At 40.0% G+C, this 17,344-nt stretch overlaps 2 protein-coding genes across 4 annotated transcripts; one reads left to right on the top strand and one right to left on the bottom strand.

Moving 5' to 3' along the window:
* Positions 1-2,418: 2,418 nt before the first annotated feature.
* Positions 2,419-8,297, bottom strand: LOC113018205 (uncharacterized). 3 transcript variants are annotated; one of them, XM_026161269.1, is made up of 4 exons: positions 8,087-8,297; positions 4,968-5,023; positions 4,501-4,860; positions 2,419-3,373 (listed from the first exon to the last, which is right to left on the bottom strand). In XM_026161269.1, exons 1-4 carry the CDS (start codon positions 8,170-8,172, stop codon positions 3,180-3,182), a joined length of 696 nt encoding a protein of 231 aa, XP_026017054.1. In that variant the 5' UTR covers positions 8,173-8,297; the 3' UTR covers positions 2,419-3,179. The 3 variants fall into 3 exon arrangements, with proteins under 3 accessions (XP_026017054.1, XP_026017055.1, XP_026017057.1); XM_026161270.1 differs by having other exon boundaries at positions 8,079-8,296; XM_026161272.1 differs by lacking the exon at positions 8,087-8,297 and adding an exon at positions 7,549-7,705.
* A 5,133-nt stretch (positions 8,298-13,430) lies between these two features.
* Positions 13,431-17,044, top strand: LOC113018207 (uncharacterized). The gene is made up of 7 exons (XM_026161274.1): positions 13,431-13,555; positions 14,157-14,301; positions 14,624-14,673; positions 14,788-15,138; positions 15,223-15,309; positions 16,431-16,499; positions 16,775-17,044. Exons 3-7 carry the CDS (start codon positions 14,631-14,633, stop codon positions 16,906-16,908), a joined length of 684 nt encoding a protein of 227 aa, XP_026017059.1. The 5' UTR covers positions 13,431-13,555; positions 14,157-14,301; positions 14,624-14,630; the 3' UTR covers positions 16,909-17,044.
* Positions 17,045-17,344: the final 300 nt, after the last annotated feature.

Below are 17,344 nucleotides of genomic sequence, written 5' to 3' on the forward strand. Positions count from 1 at the left end.
TTGATGAAATTCTTGTTGCTGTTATGCTCCTCCTCCATAATGCATAAAGAACTGTATGTTGTATCTTCATGCAGGAACAACGTCTCATATTGACCTCAGAATCTGTTTCCAGACATGATTTGTGTCCTGCAGGCAGCGTCTTGAAATCTGAGTGTGGTTCAAAGTTTAGACTGGATTTAAAACAAGAAGAAAGCATCGGGCATGAGATATGAAATTCCTCCAGTTCACGAACTCCAGGGCCCTGTTTCAGGAAGCCGGTTTAGAAAACTCAGAGTGAAAAACGATACTCAGGGTTGAGTAACCCCAAACTGTCCAACTCGGAATATTCGGTTTCAGAAAGGCTGATAACAATTAGTTCAATCAACGCGGAGTTGCGTCAACCCCAAGTGAAGCGCGCGGACGAGGATACATAAAGCCCTGATAAGCGGAGCACAGATTAAGCGAGTCACCATGGAGACGGAGGGAAAGAAGGCGCGGTCAATGTATTTCACAGCGCTTGAGGCCGAAAGCCAGACCAACATGCAGTTGTGAGTAATACTCCACAGATTATATGAGTTTACAGTAGAACAGCAATGTTGTTTATTTCTTTACTACAGGAAAATAATGAAGAAACATTGACAGCTGTTACAGAGGAGGAAGCAACAGAGACACTTTATGAGGTTTACATCTTTTAATACTTTGTGTACAGGAAACACAGGCGACCAATAAAGCCAGTTGAACAAAAAATCTGTTTATTCTTCTTTCAACATGTTGAGGTGATGGGTCAAAGGAAATGATTGTGACATATGGTGTCTCTGACTGCGCTTCCATCTTGTATGTCCGTGGGAGGGTCAGGATGTTCATGGTTTGGATCACTGCTGATGTTTGGTTCAGAAGGACAGTGTTCTCCTCTAATTGTGGCAATGTTGTGAAGAATCACACATGCCACAATAATGTCACATGCCCTTTCTGGGGTGACCCTGAGTCTTTGCAGGCACTGGAACCGGGCCTTAAGCATTCCGATAGTCATTTCAATTCTGGCTCTTGTCCTGCAATTAGCCAGATTATATCACTGCTGTGGGCCCGGTTCAGGGTCAGGGTAAGGGGTAAGCAAATAGGGTAAACATGGATACCCCCTATCACCAAGCAAGTAGCCAGTGAACTCTCCTAAGACAGAAGGATACACTTCAGTTCAAATGTCCCTGAAGCAATTGGTCTTTATATATTTTAAAGTATTCTCAACTCACCATGTCCAAATTTTGTGCTCAGTGTACATTCACGGAATATTTGTGAGTCATGGACAGAGCCTGGCCACTTGGCTTCCACATTTGTGATAATGTTGGCAGCATCACATATGATCTTCACAGTGCAGAGAACACACATTAGCATCCATTACTATGATGAAATAATCTGTTAGTTTGAAATGCTACAGGGAACTATGTACCTGTACATTAATGCTGTGGAAAGACTTCCTGTTCACATAGTCTCCTTCATTTACTAAAGGAGCAATGATTGGAATGTGAGTGCCATCTATACAGCCAATCACGCCTGGGAACCCTGAAAATAAATGTAAAATTTAAGTAGTAGTCCAAGTATCACCACACCATAAATTAAGTTTTGGTCATCCTGATACCTGCAATTTTGTGGCATCCCTCTTTGATAAATCTTGTGGGTCTGTGACCGGGGAACACCACACACGAGTACAGGAGACGTTTCAGTGCAACTGTAACATTCCTGACTGCCCGACAGACGGTAGCCTTGGAAACGTGCTCAGCGTCACCAATATTATACAGAAAGCTCCCGTTTGCAAAAAACCGAAGTGCAATACAAATAATATGTACAGAACTGAGAGCATGTCCACGATGTGTCACATGCGTAATATATGGCCTGAGGATGTTATCCAAATAAATTATAGATTGTGCTGAGAAACGGTAACGTTCACACAGGAAATCATCAGGAAATGATAAAATGTCCAAACGCGCTCTGATCACTCTCTCCCGGCGGAGAGCTCTGCGGAGAATTTGGGCTTCACGATCTACTGGCTCTTCAAGGAAGGGGCACGCCATGTCTGACACTTCCTACTGTCAGGTTTCCGACAAAGGGGCGGAGACAGTCAGGGTTAGTTGTAGTAAACCTGCTAGGGGGCAGGTTAGCTTCACGGCGTGTGTCGTCATAGTGACTCACTGAGGCTTCATCTGAACTCGCTTTCTGAAACCGAAAACCCAGAGTTTTCGTTAACTCAGGGTATACTTACTCAGTTTTTCCACTAAACCGGCTTCCTGAAACAGGGCCCAGCTCAAAGAAATCGAGTTCATCAGCCTGTGTGTGTTGATTTGAGAGAGAAATGAAATAAAAGCAGCAGCAGCCGCCTGCTGCCACAGCTTTAGTTTGAGTTTGTTGAAACCATAAGTTACATTTTAGGAACAGAAACCTGCAGCAGACTTTTACACTTTTTTATTTCTGCTTCTAAAGTATTTTTAAAACCATAAGCAATGAAACACTGAACCATCTGCTCACCTGAGACCCTTGTTTATGGAATATGCATGTATCAAAGTTTAATAACAAAGCCTAACTCTTGTATGCGCATAAAGAAATGACTATTTTCTCACTGCATGTTTGTTATTGCAAATCTTGTAAACTCTGTTATTAATAAAGTTTATTGCTGTTTGTAAAAACAAGGGTCGTGACAGTGTGCTCCTTAAAGGAACACATACACGTTGAGGAAACAGGAAGCAAATGAAGTGTGTTATCTGCCGTAACAAAGTCCAGTCCCTACTGTCAGGATTAAATAACAGCACATTTCCTTCTTTGGTCTTGTTGAGTCCAGGCACTTGTTAAAGTTTAACCACTGAATACAGCTGATAGGAAAACAGCACATTTATAGGCTAAATCCTCTGGTGGATTAAAGTTTTTTTTTGTTTTCTTTTTAAAGTTCCCATTTGGTGGCAGGATGAGTGTCCAGCTTAGAAATAATAAACAGGACACACATGGGAGCATAACCTACCCCATCATCCTTTCTGCAGTGATACATGAGCACATAATATGCACTTCATATCACAATGAGGCTTTCTGATACTTCAAACATACATTACACAGTCTTGGATTCTTGAACCTCAGGTTTTCTGCCTGATGGCTCCCTCCAAGTCCTGCTTTTAGTTTCTCTTGGTGCAAAACGACACCACAAAGCTCCTGTTAAACATTTAAATGAAATTTTGGTATCTTCTCAGCCGAGTACGACATCTTAAGGCACAGAAGCGATTAACCAGTAAAACTGCAAAGCCAAGTAAAGCTGCCAGTTCGAATCCCAGTGAAGTGTAGAGGACCATCCTTTGCATCCAGGTGTGTGCTGATGGACTCAAAGTTGATCCCTGAGGTTTGGAACGAACAGCAGCTGCTGCAAAGGAGAGAAAAATTAAGAGAGAATCTTTTAATATCATTGGTAGCTGTTAGCAGTTCCTGTTCTGAAAACATCATAAAGAAAGAAACAACAAAAAACTTTGATAACAACTGGAGCACAAAGAACTCGATGAACAATAAGATTACTGACAGGCCCTGCTGCTCTCTTATATTGCAGAATTGGTAAATATGAAGTTAAAGGGAACCAACAAGTTAACTGTATATCAGTACAGTGACATATAACCAGGGCCGGCCCGTGGCATAGGCCGTATAGGCAAATGCTAAGGGCGCCGTCCATCAGGGGGCGCCACGCCAGTGCCACAAATGTTGAAAAAAAAAAAGTTGGTACTATTATTTCTAAATACAAAAAATAATCCCACGTTAATTAAAATGCAAAGTAAAGCTTATTTAATAGAAATATTATTTGTTACAACATTACACTACACTGCTGATGTAGGGGGGTGCCACCTAAAATCTTGCCTAGGGCGCCAGATTGGTTAGGGCCGTTTCTGCATATAACCCCTTTAACCTGGGGGGTCGAACTCAAGGGCCGGTGTCCTGCAGGTTTTAGATAACACCATGGGTCAACACACCTGAATCAAATGATTACTTCATTACCAGGCCTCTGGAGAATTATAAGACATGTTGGGGAGGTAATTTAGCCATTTAAATCAGCTGTGTTGGATCAAAGACACATCTAAAACCTGCAGGACACCGGCCCTCGAGGCCTGGAGTTCGACACCTGTGCCTTGAACATTGGAAATTGCCTTTTCTACTCTTTTGTCCAGCTTTGAAAAGGCAAAAAAAAAACGTTCAAGGTTCTGACATGCAGACACAGTATCCTTCAGATAGAAAAAAAATACAGCTATTTGCAGACTTTATGCTTTCAAGATTTACATTACTTCGATCTTTAAAGCACAGGCAGGAGGAACTTCATCTAATTTTAAATCTTTATAAAAACTATTTGTACTGCTTTTATATATTTATGCTATTTTTAAAGAAGTGTTATTCGAATGTATATTTAGAATAAAAACAGATTGTATTATTTGTTTTAGGAAAACAAATATTCTTTGTTGGTTTCTGAATGTCAAGATGGAGTAATTCGTACTGCTTTAATCTTCTTACCACGTATGCTGAGTCGACAGTAGTCAAAGCCATAATCATACTCGGTTTTCACCTCACACAGGTACAGACCCGAGTCATCAGTCCTGAGTCTGGACAGCTGAAGTCTGATTCGTCCTTCTCTGAGGGCGTCTTTGTCACTCTGGACTCGTCCTGAAAACTTTGCATCCTGAGACTCTGACACCTCAACACCACTGGACACATGATAGAAGCCTGAGGTTTCATAATTAGTCATCTGTTGACAGATGATGGAAACAGAGTTTGTGGAGTTGTCAGGTTTGGTGGTGAACGTCCACTCCAGTGTGATGTTGTGGTTCTCCTCTGCCTGATAAGAGGTCTGTGTCACATTGACTACAAATGATCCTGTTGAGGAGACAGAGAGGGAAAGAGAGGAGCAGACACACTGAGAACTGGAACAAATCTGTTGTTGAGCTTTATTTGGAGTTCATAAAGTGAAGCTGTAAACTAACCAGAGACACATGAGGTGAGGATGATGAGCAGCAGGATCCTGCAGATCATCTTCTCCCTGTGAGAGGAGACAGAGGTGAAGAGTCATCAACACATGAGGTCAAAGGTCAGTCAGTACAGCTAGAAGAAGGAAAATCTACAGTCTGACTTCATTCACTAATCACAACATCTGATCCTGTTCATGATCTTGTTAGAAGTAACGTTAACTCGGTCACCAAGTGCTGAAAAAAATATTTAGTCTTTTTACTTCAGTAGAAGTCAGAATCCTGCTTATGCAACCATGATGGGTGTGGCTTATGACTCAGCTGCAGGGATGGGGTGGAGCAGCAGGTTCAGGGTGTGGTTTCAGGGGAGGCTGACCCACATAGCTGTTTATCATCACTTGGTCATTCATTCTGTATTTCAGTAGGTTAACAGAACCTGACAGGATTGGTGTGTGAAGCAACAAAGGTAGCAAACGCTGCAAATAAATATAGCTCGACTTTGACTTCGGTGTGTGCTTCAGGTCCTTCTTGTTAAAGTAACATGTTAGCATCAACTTTAAAAAAAAAAATCTAGGACAAAGATTATTACAAAAAAAGTCATCAAAACAAAGCACTTGAGGTAGGTTTGGAAAAGTAAAAATATATCAACACGTTCTAGCTTTGGCTTCTCAAGTTCATAGAGACTCAAACAGCCACAGAGCTATTATAATGTCACTCACCACAGCTGTGCAACACTAAGCATCATTCCCTTCAGCCTCTGGGAGAAAAAAAGTTACTATGGCCTTAGTCCGCGCTCAGTACATAGTAGGGATCGGCAGATAGATCGAAATATTAATATTAATAGTATCCATGTCGACACTGGTATTGGTGTCAGATCGATATGAATGTGGTGCAATCGATACTGTCTTTTCTCTTTTCTTCGTTCAGTGCGTTGGTCCCATTTCAAAGTGATCGGTCATCACGGAGGCCCTCTAGTGATGAGTGAATAACTTTTATGCTTAAAAAATATATATTTAAATTATAAGCAAAACTTAGCTGTGATGAGGATTGGGAAAGCTGGGACTTATGTGTCAGAGGTAACCAATTCAAAAATCATCATTAGGCCGTAACACAGTGAGTTACATCCGCCGACAGGTACAGTGGGAGGATGACATCAGGAAGGGGGTAAGGGTAGCCCAAACTAGAAAACAGCTTATCCCTAAATCAGGGCCCATTTATTCTAGCGGGCAGTGTTAATGCAGATAAGGGGAAGACACCCTGGGTTAGACAGACTCACTTTGTAGCATAAGGCACCTGCCTTATGCTACAAAGTGAGCATAAGCACAACAATCATATCACCTCCTATGAGCAAGTGTTTTGGCAACAGTGGGAAGGAAAAACTCCCTTTTAACAGGAAGAAACCTCCAGCAGAAACAGGCTCAGGGAGGGGCGGGGCCATCTGCTGCGACTATTTGACAAGCTGTAAAAGACACCAAGAGATTAATAATAACTAATAATTCTCATCAATAACACAGACATGAGTTCATCAGGCCTCTCTGTGTTGATTTGACAGGCAAATGAAATGAAAGCAGCAGCAGCAGCAGCAGCAGGCTGCTGCCAAAGCTTTAGTTTGACTCTGTAGAAATCCAAAGTTATATTTTAGCAGCAGAAACCTGCAGCACAACCTTAGACTTTTCTTTTATTTCTGCTTCTAAATTATTTTTAAAACCATAACAACTGAAAAACAGTTGCTCGCTCTTTCTCTGTGGAGTTTGCATGCCCCCTCCTCCCCTCACCTCACACTGGATTCCCCTCAGTTCTTAAAAAGATTAGTATTTTTTTCCTCTAATATTAAAGGATAACAGATGCATATACATAAACAAAAGACTATTTTCTCACTGCATGATTGTTATTGCAAATTTGTAAACCACATTATTACTAAAGTTTATTCCCGTTCTTGCTTCACATCTTGGTGTCGACACAAATGGGTAATGGCTGTGTGCTTTTTAATGCAACGCGTACAGTTTTAGGAAACAGGAAGTGAATGAAATGTTTCATCTACTGTACTAAAGGCACATTTCCTTCTTTGGTCTTGTTGACTCTGATTATTGAATACAGCTGCTGGGAGAACAACATATTTATATGGGGAAAAGAAAAATGTCTTTTCACTCTAGCTGCGGTCCTTCTCCCACAAATCACCTCTGACACTCGTCTCCACCCACTCCACCCTTCCTGCACGCACTTCCTCGCTTCTCTTGTCTTTCGCTTTGGATGGTATTTAAAACTCATCTGCCTTCACTGTTACACCCGCCTCCTTCTCATTCACACACACGTACTCTGACTTACTTCTACTGGCTTTCTTTCAACTTCTAGCCAGAGCATCCCTCCACCTCTCCAGGCTTCTTCCACCTGCTCTCTACTCTCACTACAAATCACTATATGTGATCTGCAAACATCACAGTCCACGGACACTATTGCCTGACCTCATCTGTCAGCCTCTTCATCATCACTGCATTCAAGAAGCTCTTTCTTGGCATGAAGCCTGCTGCTCACTGATCATCAACAACTTTTTCCCATATCTTCACGGTGTGGCTCATCAGCTTGAGCCACCTGTACTTACTTGGGCTCTGCACATCACCCTTGCTCTTGGAAAATCAGCACCAGCACATTTGTTCCATGATTGTGTTCAACAGTCAGTTCAAAAACTCCACTGCTCTCTCTCTTTCTCTCTCTCTCTCTGCCAGATATCACACCTGCACAGGTTTGCCATCTGGGCCACATGCACTTCCACTCTCCATCCCCTTCACAGCTGCCCTCACTTCCTCTTTATTAACACTTTGCATTTCCTGGATCACCAACCGTCATCCATCACTCCTCCCCCACCTCTCTCTCATTTTTCTTCATTCTCCTCAAAGTACCCTATCCAACCTCTTCAACACACCACCTTCACTCGCAGGCACATTTCCACCTCTATCCTCAATCCAAACCTGTTGCACATCCTTTCCTCATCGATGTAAGTCCTTTTTTTCTCTCCTTACTGAGACGATCCAACCGTTTAATGAATGAATGAAAAGACAGCATCCTTCAGAGCAGAAGTACAAGACACTGCAGGTGAAAATGACCAAGAAATCACTGAGAAAAAGCGCTTACCCGCTTACCGTGCGATGACTGTGGACAGGGCACCGTGGGAATAAAACTCTGGCGCTGCTGAGCGAGTGAAGCACGGAGCTACATCCTCACACATGAAAAAAGGAAACACACAAATGTAGCACAAAAACGAACTCCGTGCTCCTATGATTTCCTCTCTCAGATATACCGCTGTCGTCTTCAGTGAGCCCGGGGCAGTGAAGCCCCGCCCTCTATAAACGTTGCCATCCATCGACCAATCAAGTCATTCTTAACTAATTCGACTGAGTTTTTATTTCTTTTTTCCTCTTTTTTTCCTCCGCTTTTCTTGATATTCCGGTTATTTGGATATCACAAATTCAATTCATTTTTGTCCAAACTCACTGTTAAGCTTATTTTGTATAACAGATACATGAGCTAAAAGTTTATTTTTTATGATCTTTTTTTCGGTGACGCTGGAGAGGCAACTTTTTACACAGTTTTTACACATCGGGGAAGACAACGCGTGCCCTCGTGTACATCTGATTTATCCATGTGCTTGTATTCCTGTATAGGTGAAAGGGTTAACTGTTGTTATTAACATAAGGAAGAGTTCAGGTTGCCTTTGTCAGTGTTGTTTGGGCATCAAGCGGAATGGTCGGGACTGACGTGATCTATTACGATTCAGCTGTTTTCAAGGGCACTAGGAAAACATCCACACTCACAATGTTTGTCTAATGTGCGTGAGACAAATAACAGATCTGGCTGATCAAACCGGTGTTCTGACAACCTTCTACGTTGGCAAAACGTCCTACCGTAAGTAGTTTATGCACATTTCTGCAGTCACAGAGGAATTCCAGCACAAATATAAGTAGGTATGACGGTTTGCCACTTAACGTTGCCCATCAGAGTATGCTTGAAGCTTATATTCTTAAAGCCAGGGTGGTTTGCCACTTAATTTTACCCGTTAAAGTATGCTTGTAGGTAACATTCACAAAGGTAGCATGGTTTGACACTTAATTTTAGCTGTTAAAGTATGCTTGTAGGTCACATTGACAAAGGTAGGATGGTTTGGCACTGAATTAATTTCATGAATTAATTTCAGAAACAACGGGTAGGATGGATTCCCAGAACACCAGCGGTTCAAATGCCAGTTTCCATCGTAATTGGGAAACAGTATGTGTAGTGATGGGATTTCCGGCTCTTTTTAGAGAACCGGCTCTTTCGGCTTTACTCACCAAAAAGAGCCGGCTCTTTCCTTCAGGTTGTTTTGTTGCTTTAATTAATTTATTATTAACAATAATATATACAATAAAAACAATCAATAAAATATACTTCCAAAGCAGAGCTACTAGATCACTTAAATTACACAATTGAAAGCATACTTGTATGATTTGTGTATTTATACACAAGCACTCATATATATTCAAATAATTTTTTAAAAAAAAGTTCATTTACCTGTTACTACCACACACCAAAATCTGGTCTTTGGTACTTGCTGGCTTGTGTAGCCACTAGGTAGCAAAAGCTCAACACTGCACCCAGCATCCTGGAGCACTTCTGTTGTGTTTTGTACGTGTTTTGGAGTTTGTACGTGCTTCTGAGAGTTCGTACGTGTTTTCAAGTTTGTACGTGCTTTGTCTCTAGGGGCCACCATAAATATATATAATATATATATATAATTTATTCACTCCACATAAAATGTAATAAGTAAGTCATATCTCAAAAACGAACTATTCACAGTTCAACTTTTAACTATTTCAATTTTCAGCTTCTTCCTTTTAAACAAATTTAAGAGCCATTTCGTTCACAACTTACACATCACTAATGTGAAGTTAACTGGCTGTAACCGGTTTCAATTCCTTTTCTCCTTATTTTTCAGGTACTTTGGGTTTTTAATCAAACTTATTCTTCAATGTTTTTTGTTTGATTTTATTTACTATCTTTTTTTTTTTTAATTTAGTCTCTAGTGTTAGACAATTTTGCAGTTTTGAATTTCTTGTTTGTGTTTTTAGTTTACTTTACTCTTAGGTTTTGATTTGTTTTTGCTCTGTTAAATTCCCTTAAGCTGTACTAACAATGAGACTGTGTCGTGTTTGGAAATACGGCTCCAAAGTATAGTTGGAAACACCCAGGTCACGTGATTGTGGTTAATTGCGGTTTTGGTGCACTCCACCACAAATTCGCCAGGTGGCCTCGCTTACCTGCTGCTTCCAAGCAGGTGAGGCGCCTGCAGGTTATAACATCTTGGCTGATACTTGTTGCTACTGAATGGATGTTTTTGATGCTTCTATTTATAACAAGCGGCAACACGCCCGGATTTAATCGCGACAGTCCATTTCACACTGACCAACAGCTTTTCAACCTCACACATTCAGAGGTTGTTCAAGTAGGATAAAGAAACTTCATTATTGTTATTATTATTATTAGTAGTAGTATATTACTACTCTGGAAGCCATATCTGGTGACATGGGCATGATTTATTCAGATTGAACCTGCATGTATGAGATTTCACGTTACAACAGTTGGAATAATAAAAAAAATATAATAATATTAATATTTTCTTGAGAGTTAGTACGAAGTAGACCATGTGCAATTAATGGATTTTTTTCTTGCTTTTTTGCAGGATGAATCGTCCTTCAGTTTCTGACTGAGCCGTATGTGGAGGAAACTCAAACATTAAGTGCAGCTGGCTGAAGCAGAATCAGCATGGACTTAGTTTCCTGTTAGAGGATCCAACACGAGGATCGGGGTCAGGAGAAGGGATGTCAGGGTTAAATAGTTTATTCTTCATAGAAATGATGCTGGACATGGGGTGTATATGCATGGGGTGTGTGTGTGTGGTAGAAGAAAATGTCCAGTGTACGGTAAGCCGCAGAGTCAGCAATTAAATCGGAGCTGGAAAGGCAACAGGTCTTGTGACTGTAATTAACTTCTTCACCACCAGGTGGTACTGCTGGGTTTCCCAACACACTTTATAGAGCATTTTCTATTGAAAGTACGAACAATAGAGAAAAATAGAACTGAGAAATGTCTGCCTCTTTTATTGTGACATTGAAAGTTTCTTTTCAGATCATTTAATAAATTTGCAGCACAGAGCACATCTCTCTCTCTCTCTCCGTGCCAATATTTATTTAATGACACTCTGGGTTTCAGGGATTGAACAGTCTGTATTGATCTTTACAATCCACAGCAAAAACAATAATGAGATCAGATATTGTTTTATTCCTTACATGTGTGTGCGGTGTTAACCCCCCCCCCCCCCCCAAAAAAAAAAAAAAAAAAAAAAAAACCTCTGGTTCATAAAAGAAAAGGTTATTCCCCGTGCCTCACCTGCCTGGAAGCAGCAGGTACACCACATGTTGAAACTTGAGTGAAGTCCCAATACCGCAATTAGCCATGCTTACATGACGTGTGTTTCGACCCGACCACACCTTGGAGCAGTGTTTCCAAACATCTGAGCTTAGAAAGCTCAACACAGTGTGGAAATGTCATTACTGAGCGCCCCACCCAAACTCAGCTCAATAGTGAAGCTAGTGCTTCATTACAAGCTCTTGTAATGCTCTCTTGTATCAAATCCTGCCTCTGCTACACTGACTGTAGTCTATCTATCTATCTATCTATCTATCTATCTATCTATCTATCTATCTATCTATCTATCTATCTATCTATCTATCTATCTATCTATCTATCTATCTATCTATCTATCTAGATATAGATATAATATAGATGTTATAAACATTGTTTATTTGAAGCTGAAATTGAGGTTGTATCCGTCTCAGAGTTTCCATCAGTACAAACAGAAAGCATCTATTCATGGTCTAGTTTGTCATGCATACAGACACCAACAGGAATTTTGCTTCAGCAATTACACAACAGCTTCAAAGCAAATTGGTGACAGCAGCGCTTACAGTACACATGACTGCAGCCTCCTCAGGCACTAGTATAAGGGACTGACGACTCCTCAAGTATCTATGTTGTGTGTTTCAAGTGTGTGACCTTCACTGTCTGTGTGTGTAAAAATTGCTCCATGCTGTGAATGTAAGAACCCCAACATGAAATATAAGATGAGATATTGTCATCACTCTGAGTTTGTTGGAACACCTTTTACCCTCCTCTCTGTGCCTTCAGTCATTTGCTGGGGAATCCAGAGACACGACAAAGAGTCAGGTACTGGTTTTAGTTTTACTGCCATGTTAGATGCAGGTTTGCGATGGTGGGGTCACGGTCTGGTATCAGGTATTGAGCTGGAGGTCAGCTGAGTTTTCTTAGTGAACCACTTGTTGTAGTCAAATGTTGTGAACATGAATAAAAATCTTGTCGGTGTGATTCTTGACTTTTTAGTTAACAGGACCCAAAGAGTCCAGCTAAATAGGGTCCTGTCCAACCAGGTCTGCTCCTCGACAGGGATTTGTGCACTCACCCTTATCATTTATCCTATATACAAATGTATACAAATATATGTTAGAGTAAGTTTGAAAATAGGGCCATTTTAAAGTATGCAGAACAACTTTCAGGCTGCTCCAGGAAAATAGATCCAGCCACGGCCCCGTGCTTGCTGAGTTTGTCAAATGCCGTGATTAGTCCTGCATTCAGTTGAGCAACACTAAGTGTAAGACTAAAGACATGATCATTAATAAAAAAAAACAACAAGCAAAAAAACAAAAAGCATACACCCAAAGTCACTTTTATTGAAATTCAGATTGTGGCGTGTGTTCAGTGTCATAAATATCCTTGAACAGTTATTGATTCAAAGCTTCATTTTAAAGCAAACTGAAAACAAGAAGCGCTCTCATGTTTGAGAAGGCTTTCTTGTTTCTACGTTGATAAAACCACAATGATTTTATTTATATCTACTCTTCATTGGATCTGCTTTATGTTTTTCTTTGGTGGCTTAAGAGGCTGATAAAGTGCGTAACAATTTGTCAGCTGCTCGGATCCAGTTTTACTGCTGTGTTCACTGGTACAGTGGAGTTATTGACCTTTAACTAAAACTGAAAGAAGAGATGAAACATAAACAAAGACATGAGCGGTCATTTACCACTAATGCCTCACCTCACTGATAGGAGAAGTGCTGAGTATATGTTATCTTATGTTCTCGTGGCTTGAAAGTAAAGCCAACTGAATACAAATCTACTGAGAGGGGAAGCGACAAGAGTTTGCATTTGATTCTCGAGTAGGCTTTGTTGTGTTCCTTTTTCATTTAAACAATGCACCTGTTATTTTATGTGCATGGTTTATTTATTTATCCATAAAATGTCTTTAAGTGTAGGTAGTAAAGTAGCAGGTCCAAAAAAATGGCATCTCTGTTTTACTGTAATGTAAATGTTTAGTCACAGTCTGTAAAGCAGGGTGTGACTGGAATGAGCAGTTTGGACACTTTGTGTTTGTCACGTGTCTGAATAGACAGGTTTAACAGTGAGCTGAAGCGTCTTCTTTATCTGAAATATTCAGGCGGTTGTTTGTTCTTTCAGCTTATTAAATCAAAGTGGACACATTGCGGGTCACTCTCCTACAAACAAGTAAGTAGACTTTAAAACATCCTGTGTGAATGTGTGTGCTTTTGTTGTTTACTTTTTGATGCAGGCGCCTTTTAAAAAAAGACCGTATGGTATGTGGGCAAACCATGATCAGTTTCAAGCAGCGTCACAAAAGCAAATAGCTACCATGACAGAAGAAGCAGGACAGAGACAGGAAAGCAGCTTTTAGTTTGCTCATGTGATGCAAAACAAGAAACACTACAAGGGGTTTTATGAAAGTGCGCAACGGGAAGAAAACAGCGGCACAGTGGTGTCTACAGTGCTACTAATGCTTAGGCTATAATAATAACAATAATAATAATAATAATAATAATAATAGTATCTCTATTACTATTATTGCGTGACTATTTGACAAGCTGTAAAAGACACCAAGAGATTAATAATAACTAATAATTAAATGCAGGAGGTGTATAAACAAAGTGAGCAAAACAGAGGTGACTGAAGAAGAAACATGCAATGCATCATGGGAATCCCACGGCAGCCTAGGCCTACTGCTCCATAACTAAGAGAGGATTCAGGGTCACCTTATCCTGTCCGGTCTGATGAGCTAAACTTGTTTTTCGTTTCTTTTTTCCTTTTACAGGTCATTGTAATACAGGTGCATTACAGTGTCACTTTAGCCCACCCAGTAAAGTCAACAGGAAAACTTTACATGCTCTTCCGTGTTCGTAGAGAGGAGCTCATGGTTCGTAGAGACAGCTGCCAGAGACGGAGAAACGCAAGAACAGGTAGAAAACTAAGCCTAAAAACATCTAAACATGTTATTGGAGTAATACTGAAAACACACTTCACTCTGATGTCAACAGACCATTTTAAATCTCGTAGCTGAAACATGCACAGAATTATGATCATGGTTTGGATCATAGACGTACATTAATTCATGTGCCGGTGAGCTGCACAGAAAGTGTGTCTGTGTACACTCTGTGTGGGGAAATCACTCAGTGGTTTTTAAGCTGGTGAAAAATGTGAAATATTTCACTTTTATTTCTATTGTCTTTTTTAAAAAAAAGATATTTATTAAAACGTTCTTCCTCTGATTCATTCTGACAGAGAGAAGATGATCAGGATCCTTCTGTTTCTCGGCCTGGCGTCCTCTGTCTGTGAGTGTCCACATTTAGACACAGTTATATTTCGGTAAATTCAAATAAATAAATAAATAAATAAATAAAAAGGATAAATGAACACACAATAATGAGGTGGTGTCTTCTCAACAGGGACGTTTGTTTTGAAAAGGACTGCGACTGTCTTTGAGGCCAAGGAGGACGACAACATCACCATCAGATTGGACAGTCAGCTCCAAGCTGACGTGTCTCTGGCTGACGTGATGTGTGTTTTCCACTCAGACGTCACTAAGATTTTGTTTAAAATGATCAGAGGAGTGGAGGACTCTGAGTCTCAGCATGAGCAGTTTGCAGGACGAGTTCAGACTGACAGAGATGCTCTGAGAGGAGGACGAATCAGACTTCATCTGTCCAGAGTCACAGCTGAAGACTCTGGAAGCTACAGGTGTGACGTGGCTGCCGATTACGACGACAGCCTGAAGAGATGGAGGCTCGAGACAAATGGTAAGTTGACTCCTGTATCTCTTTAGGACTGGGCTGTATTTATATTGCAGATGAACAAACATTAATTCAGATTTTCATCCTCAGAAAATTTTGTTTTGAGTGTGGGTCGAACCTCTGATGGAAACAGCACTTATGTCTTACTCAGACCTCTGATATTTGGACTACCAAAAGGTAAATCACCAATCTTTATCCACAGTTCTGAGTACCCTTTTTAACACATCACACTTTAGTCGTCTAAAAGGTTTGGTGTTCAAAATTTACAGTGAATTGTGGAATTATTCTGTCAGGGGCTGGGTCTGTGACCCAGCAATTTGAGTGCTTTTTGTAAATGTGTGTTTTATTATAAATATATGTGTAGTTCTGTAGGTTTTAGATGAGTGTATTCTAGTTTAGGTCCATCTAGGTCCTCTTCTGTAAGTCTGTTCTGGTCTTCTCTAGGTAGTTCGTCATGTATTTGTTGTCTGCGTATTTCATGTTGTCTGGTTTGTGATGTCATGCCAGCGTCTCTGTGTTTCCTGTTGTATTTTGGAAGTCTAGTGTTCCCTTGTTCAGTGTGCTTAGTTTTATAGTTCCCCTGTGGTGTCATTATGTTCATTAGTGTCAGCTGTTTCCCCATGTGTTTCCACTTCCTCTGATCATCCCTTGTGTGTGTTTAGCCTGTCTTTGTCAGAACGTCTGTGTTACCACGCCGAGTCATAGAAATCATAGTCTCTATAGTTGTCTCTATGTTTCGTCACAGTTGTCTTTTAGTTTTCCCAGTATGGGTTCCAGTTTAGTTGTTGCTCCTGTTTTTGCCTTTGTTCATGTTTACCAGCCTAAATAAAACAGCTCGCTTTTGGATCAAGTCTCCGCTCCGTCTTCTTCTCTGTCTGGATTTGGGTCCACTGCTTCACTACCCCGCCGTGACATATTTAAGTTAAAATTGTCTGAACTTCATCACATTTGTGATAGCTGCCATGCAATCAAACAAGCATGTAATGAACACAGGGCGACATCTCACGGGAAATACATGTTATAGATATATAATTTTAAATAACATGATGTACATTTTGCAATCATTTATCGTTTGGGGCAGAATTTCTTATTCATAATCAAGTTTTTCATGCTTTATTAATCAAAACAAAGAATAACAACTTACTTTTTTCAGTGAATAGATGCATGTCATTTTGATTGATGTATTTGGTTTTGTCTTTTTATTACATCTACTTTTGAACCTAGTTTTTTTTTATTATTATTATTTCTGTTTCTATTGTTTAAGTTTTCCTGTTTCTACCTTTGTTTTATCTGGACAGGTTTTGCGTCTCTGCACATGATTGCGAGGAAAATAAAGGTGGATGACAAAAATAAAGTTTTGATTGCAGGTGATACTGAAGTTAATTCAGGACTTCCTTTGAAAGACGGTGGTGGGTTTACTCATTGATCAACTGCAAAAAGATTTGCCAACTGTGACATCACAGAGCTTTCTTGCTGCACAACAAGCCCAATTCTTACCCTTAAAGTCTAAATACAATGTTTAGTTTCCAGATTTGTTCCTTTTTGTGTTTCACAATTGGCTGATTTCTGTGCCTGTACTGTTACGTCCCTTTTGTTGGCTTTGATAAAATTGTTTATTTTATGGTCTGTTTTCTCCACGCAGGTCCAAAGCCAGCAGAAGAAAGGGCATGTCATGAAATAATCTCATTATTTGTTCTAATGGCATTTTTAAATGTGGCAACTGCAGGAGTTGTAGTACTTTTCATAAGAGGTCTTTGTAACCTGTTACGATGGTAAGGTACACTGGCAAACTTTGGATAGAAATGGTTGACTCATTTGTCCTCGTTTGATTTAGTCTGACTGTCCTGTTTATTGTTACAGTTCAACACCACATGGAAACGTCCACACTGTAATAAAACGACTTAAATCAACAGTGACTTCCCTGCCTGTTAATGTTGTGAATTTAATTTAATTTAATTCTACTGCTGTGCTTAAAAAATAAATACAAAAATAAAAAATATAAGTAAAAGAAAAGGAATCTTTGCACCTGTAAGATTTCCTTCAAATGAGGAAAAAACAGAAAAGTCATATGTGATGTCACAACACTGATTCTTAGCTCTAAGTCAAACAAATTATTTTAGAAAAAAACATAATAGACCCAGTGAGTTATGGTGTCCATTTCCCAAATACATTACATACTTTTTTTTTTTCTTTAAAATATATGTAAGTAAAG

This window comes from Astatotilapia calliptera, unplaced genomic scaffold, assembly GCF_900246225.1.
Source record: "Astatotilapia calliptera unplaced genomic scaffold, fAstCal1.2 U_scaffold_5, whole genome shotgun sequence".
In the NCBI taxonomy this organism is placed as follows: Eukaryota; Metazoa; Chordata; class Actinopteri; order Cichliformes; family Cichlidae; genus Astatotilapia; species Astatotilapia calliptera.

Excerpts from the sequence above, each read along its gene's own strand:
- LOC113018205 (XM_026161269.1), bottom strand. The coding sequence starts at position 8,172 with ATGTGTGAGGATGTAGCTCCGTGCTTCACTCGCTCAGCAGCGCCAGAG. Across the intron at positions 5,024-8,086 it reads CTGTCCACAGTCATCGCACG|GGAGAAGATGATCTGCAGGA; the intron begins GTAAGCGGGTAA and ends CTCCTCTCACAG. Across the intron at positions 3,374-4,500 it reads CTGTCGACTCAGCATACGTG|CAGCTGCTGTTCGTTCCAAA; the intron begins GTAAGAAGATTA and ends TCTCCTTTGCAG.
- LOC113018207 (XM_026161274.1), top strand. The coding sequence starts at position 14,631 with ATGATCAGGATCCTTCTGTTTCTCGGCCTGGCGTCCTCTGTCT. Across the intron at positions 15,139-15,222 it reads ATGGAGGCTCGAGACAAATG|AAAATTTTGTTTTGAGTGTG; the intron begins GTAAGTTGACTC and ends TTTCATCCTCAG. Across the intron at positions 15,310-16,430 it reads GATATTTGGACTACCAAAAG|GTTTTGCGTCTCTGCACATG; the intron begins GTAAATCACCAA and ends TTATCTGGACAG.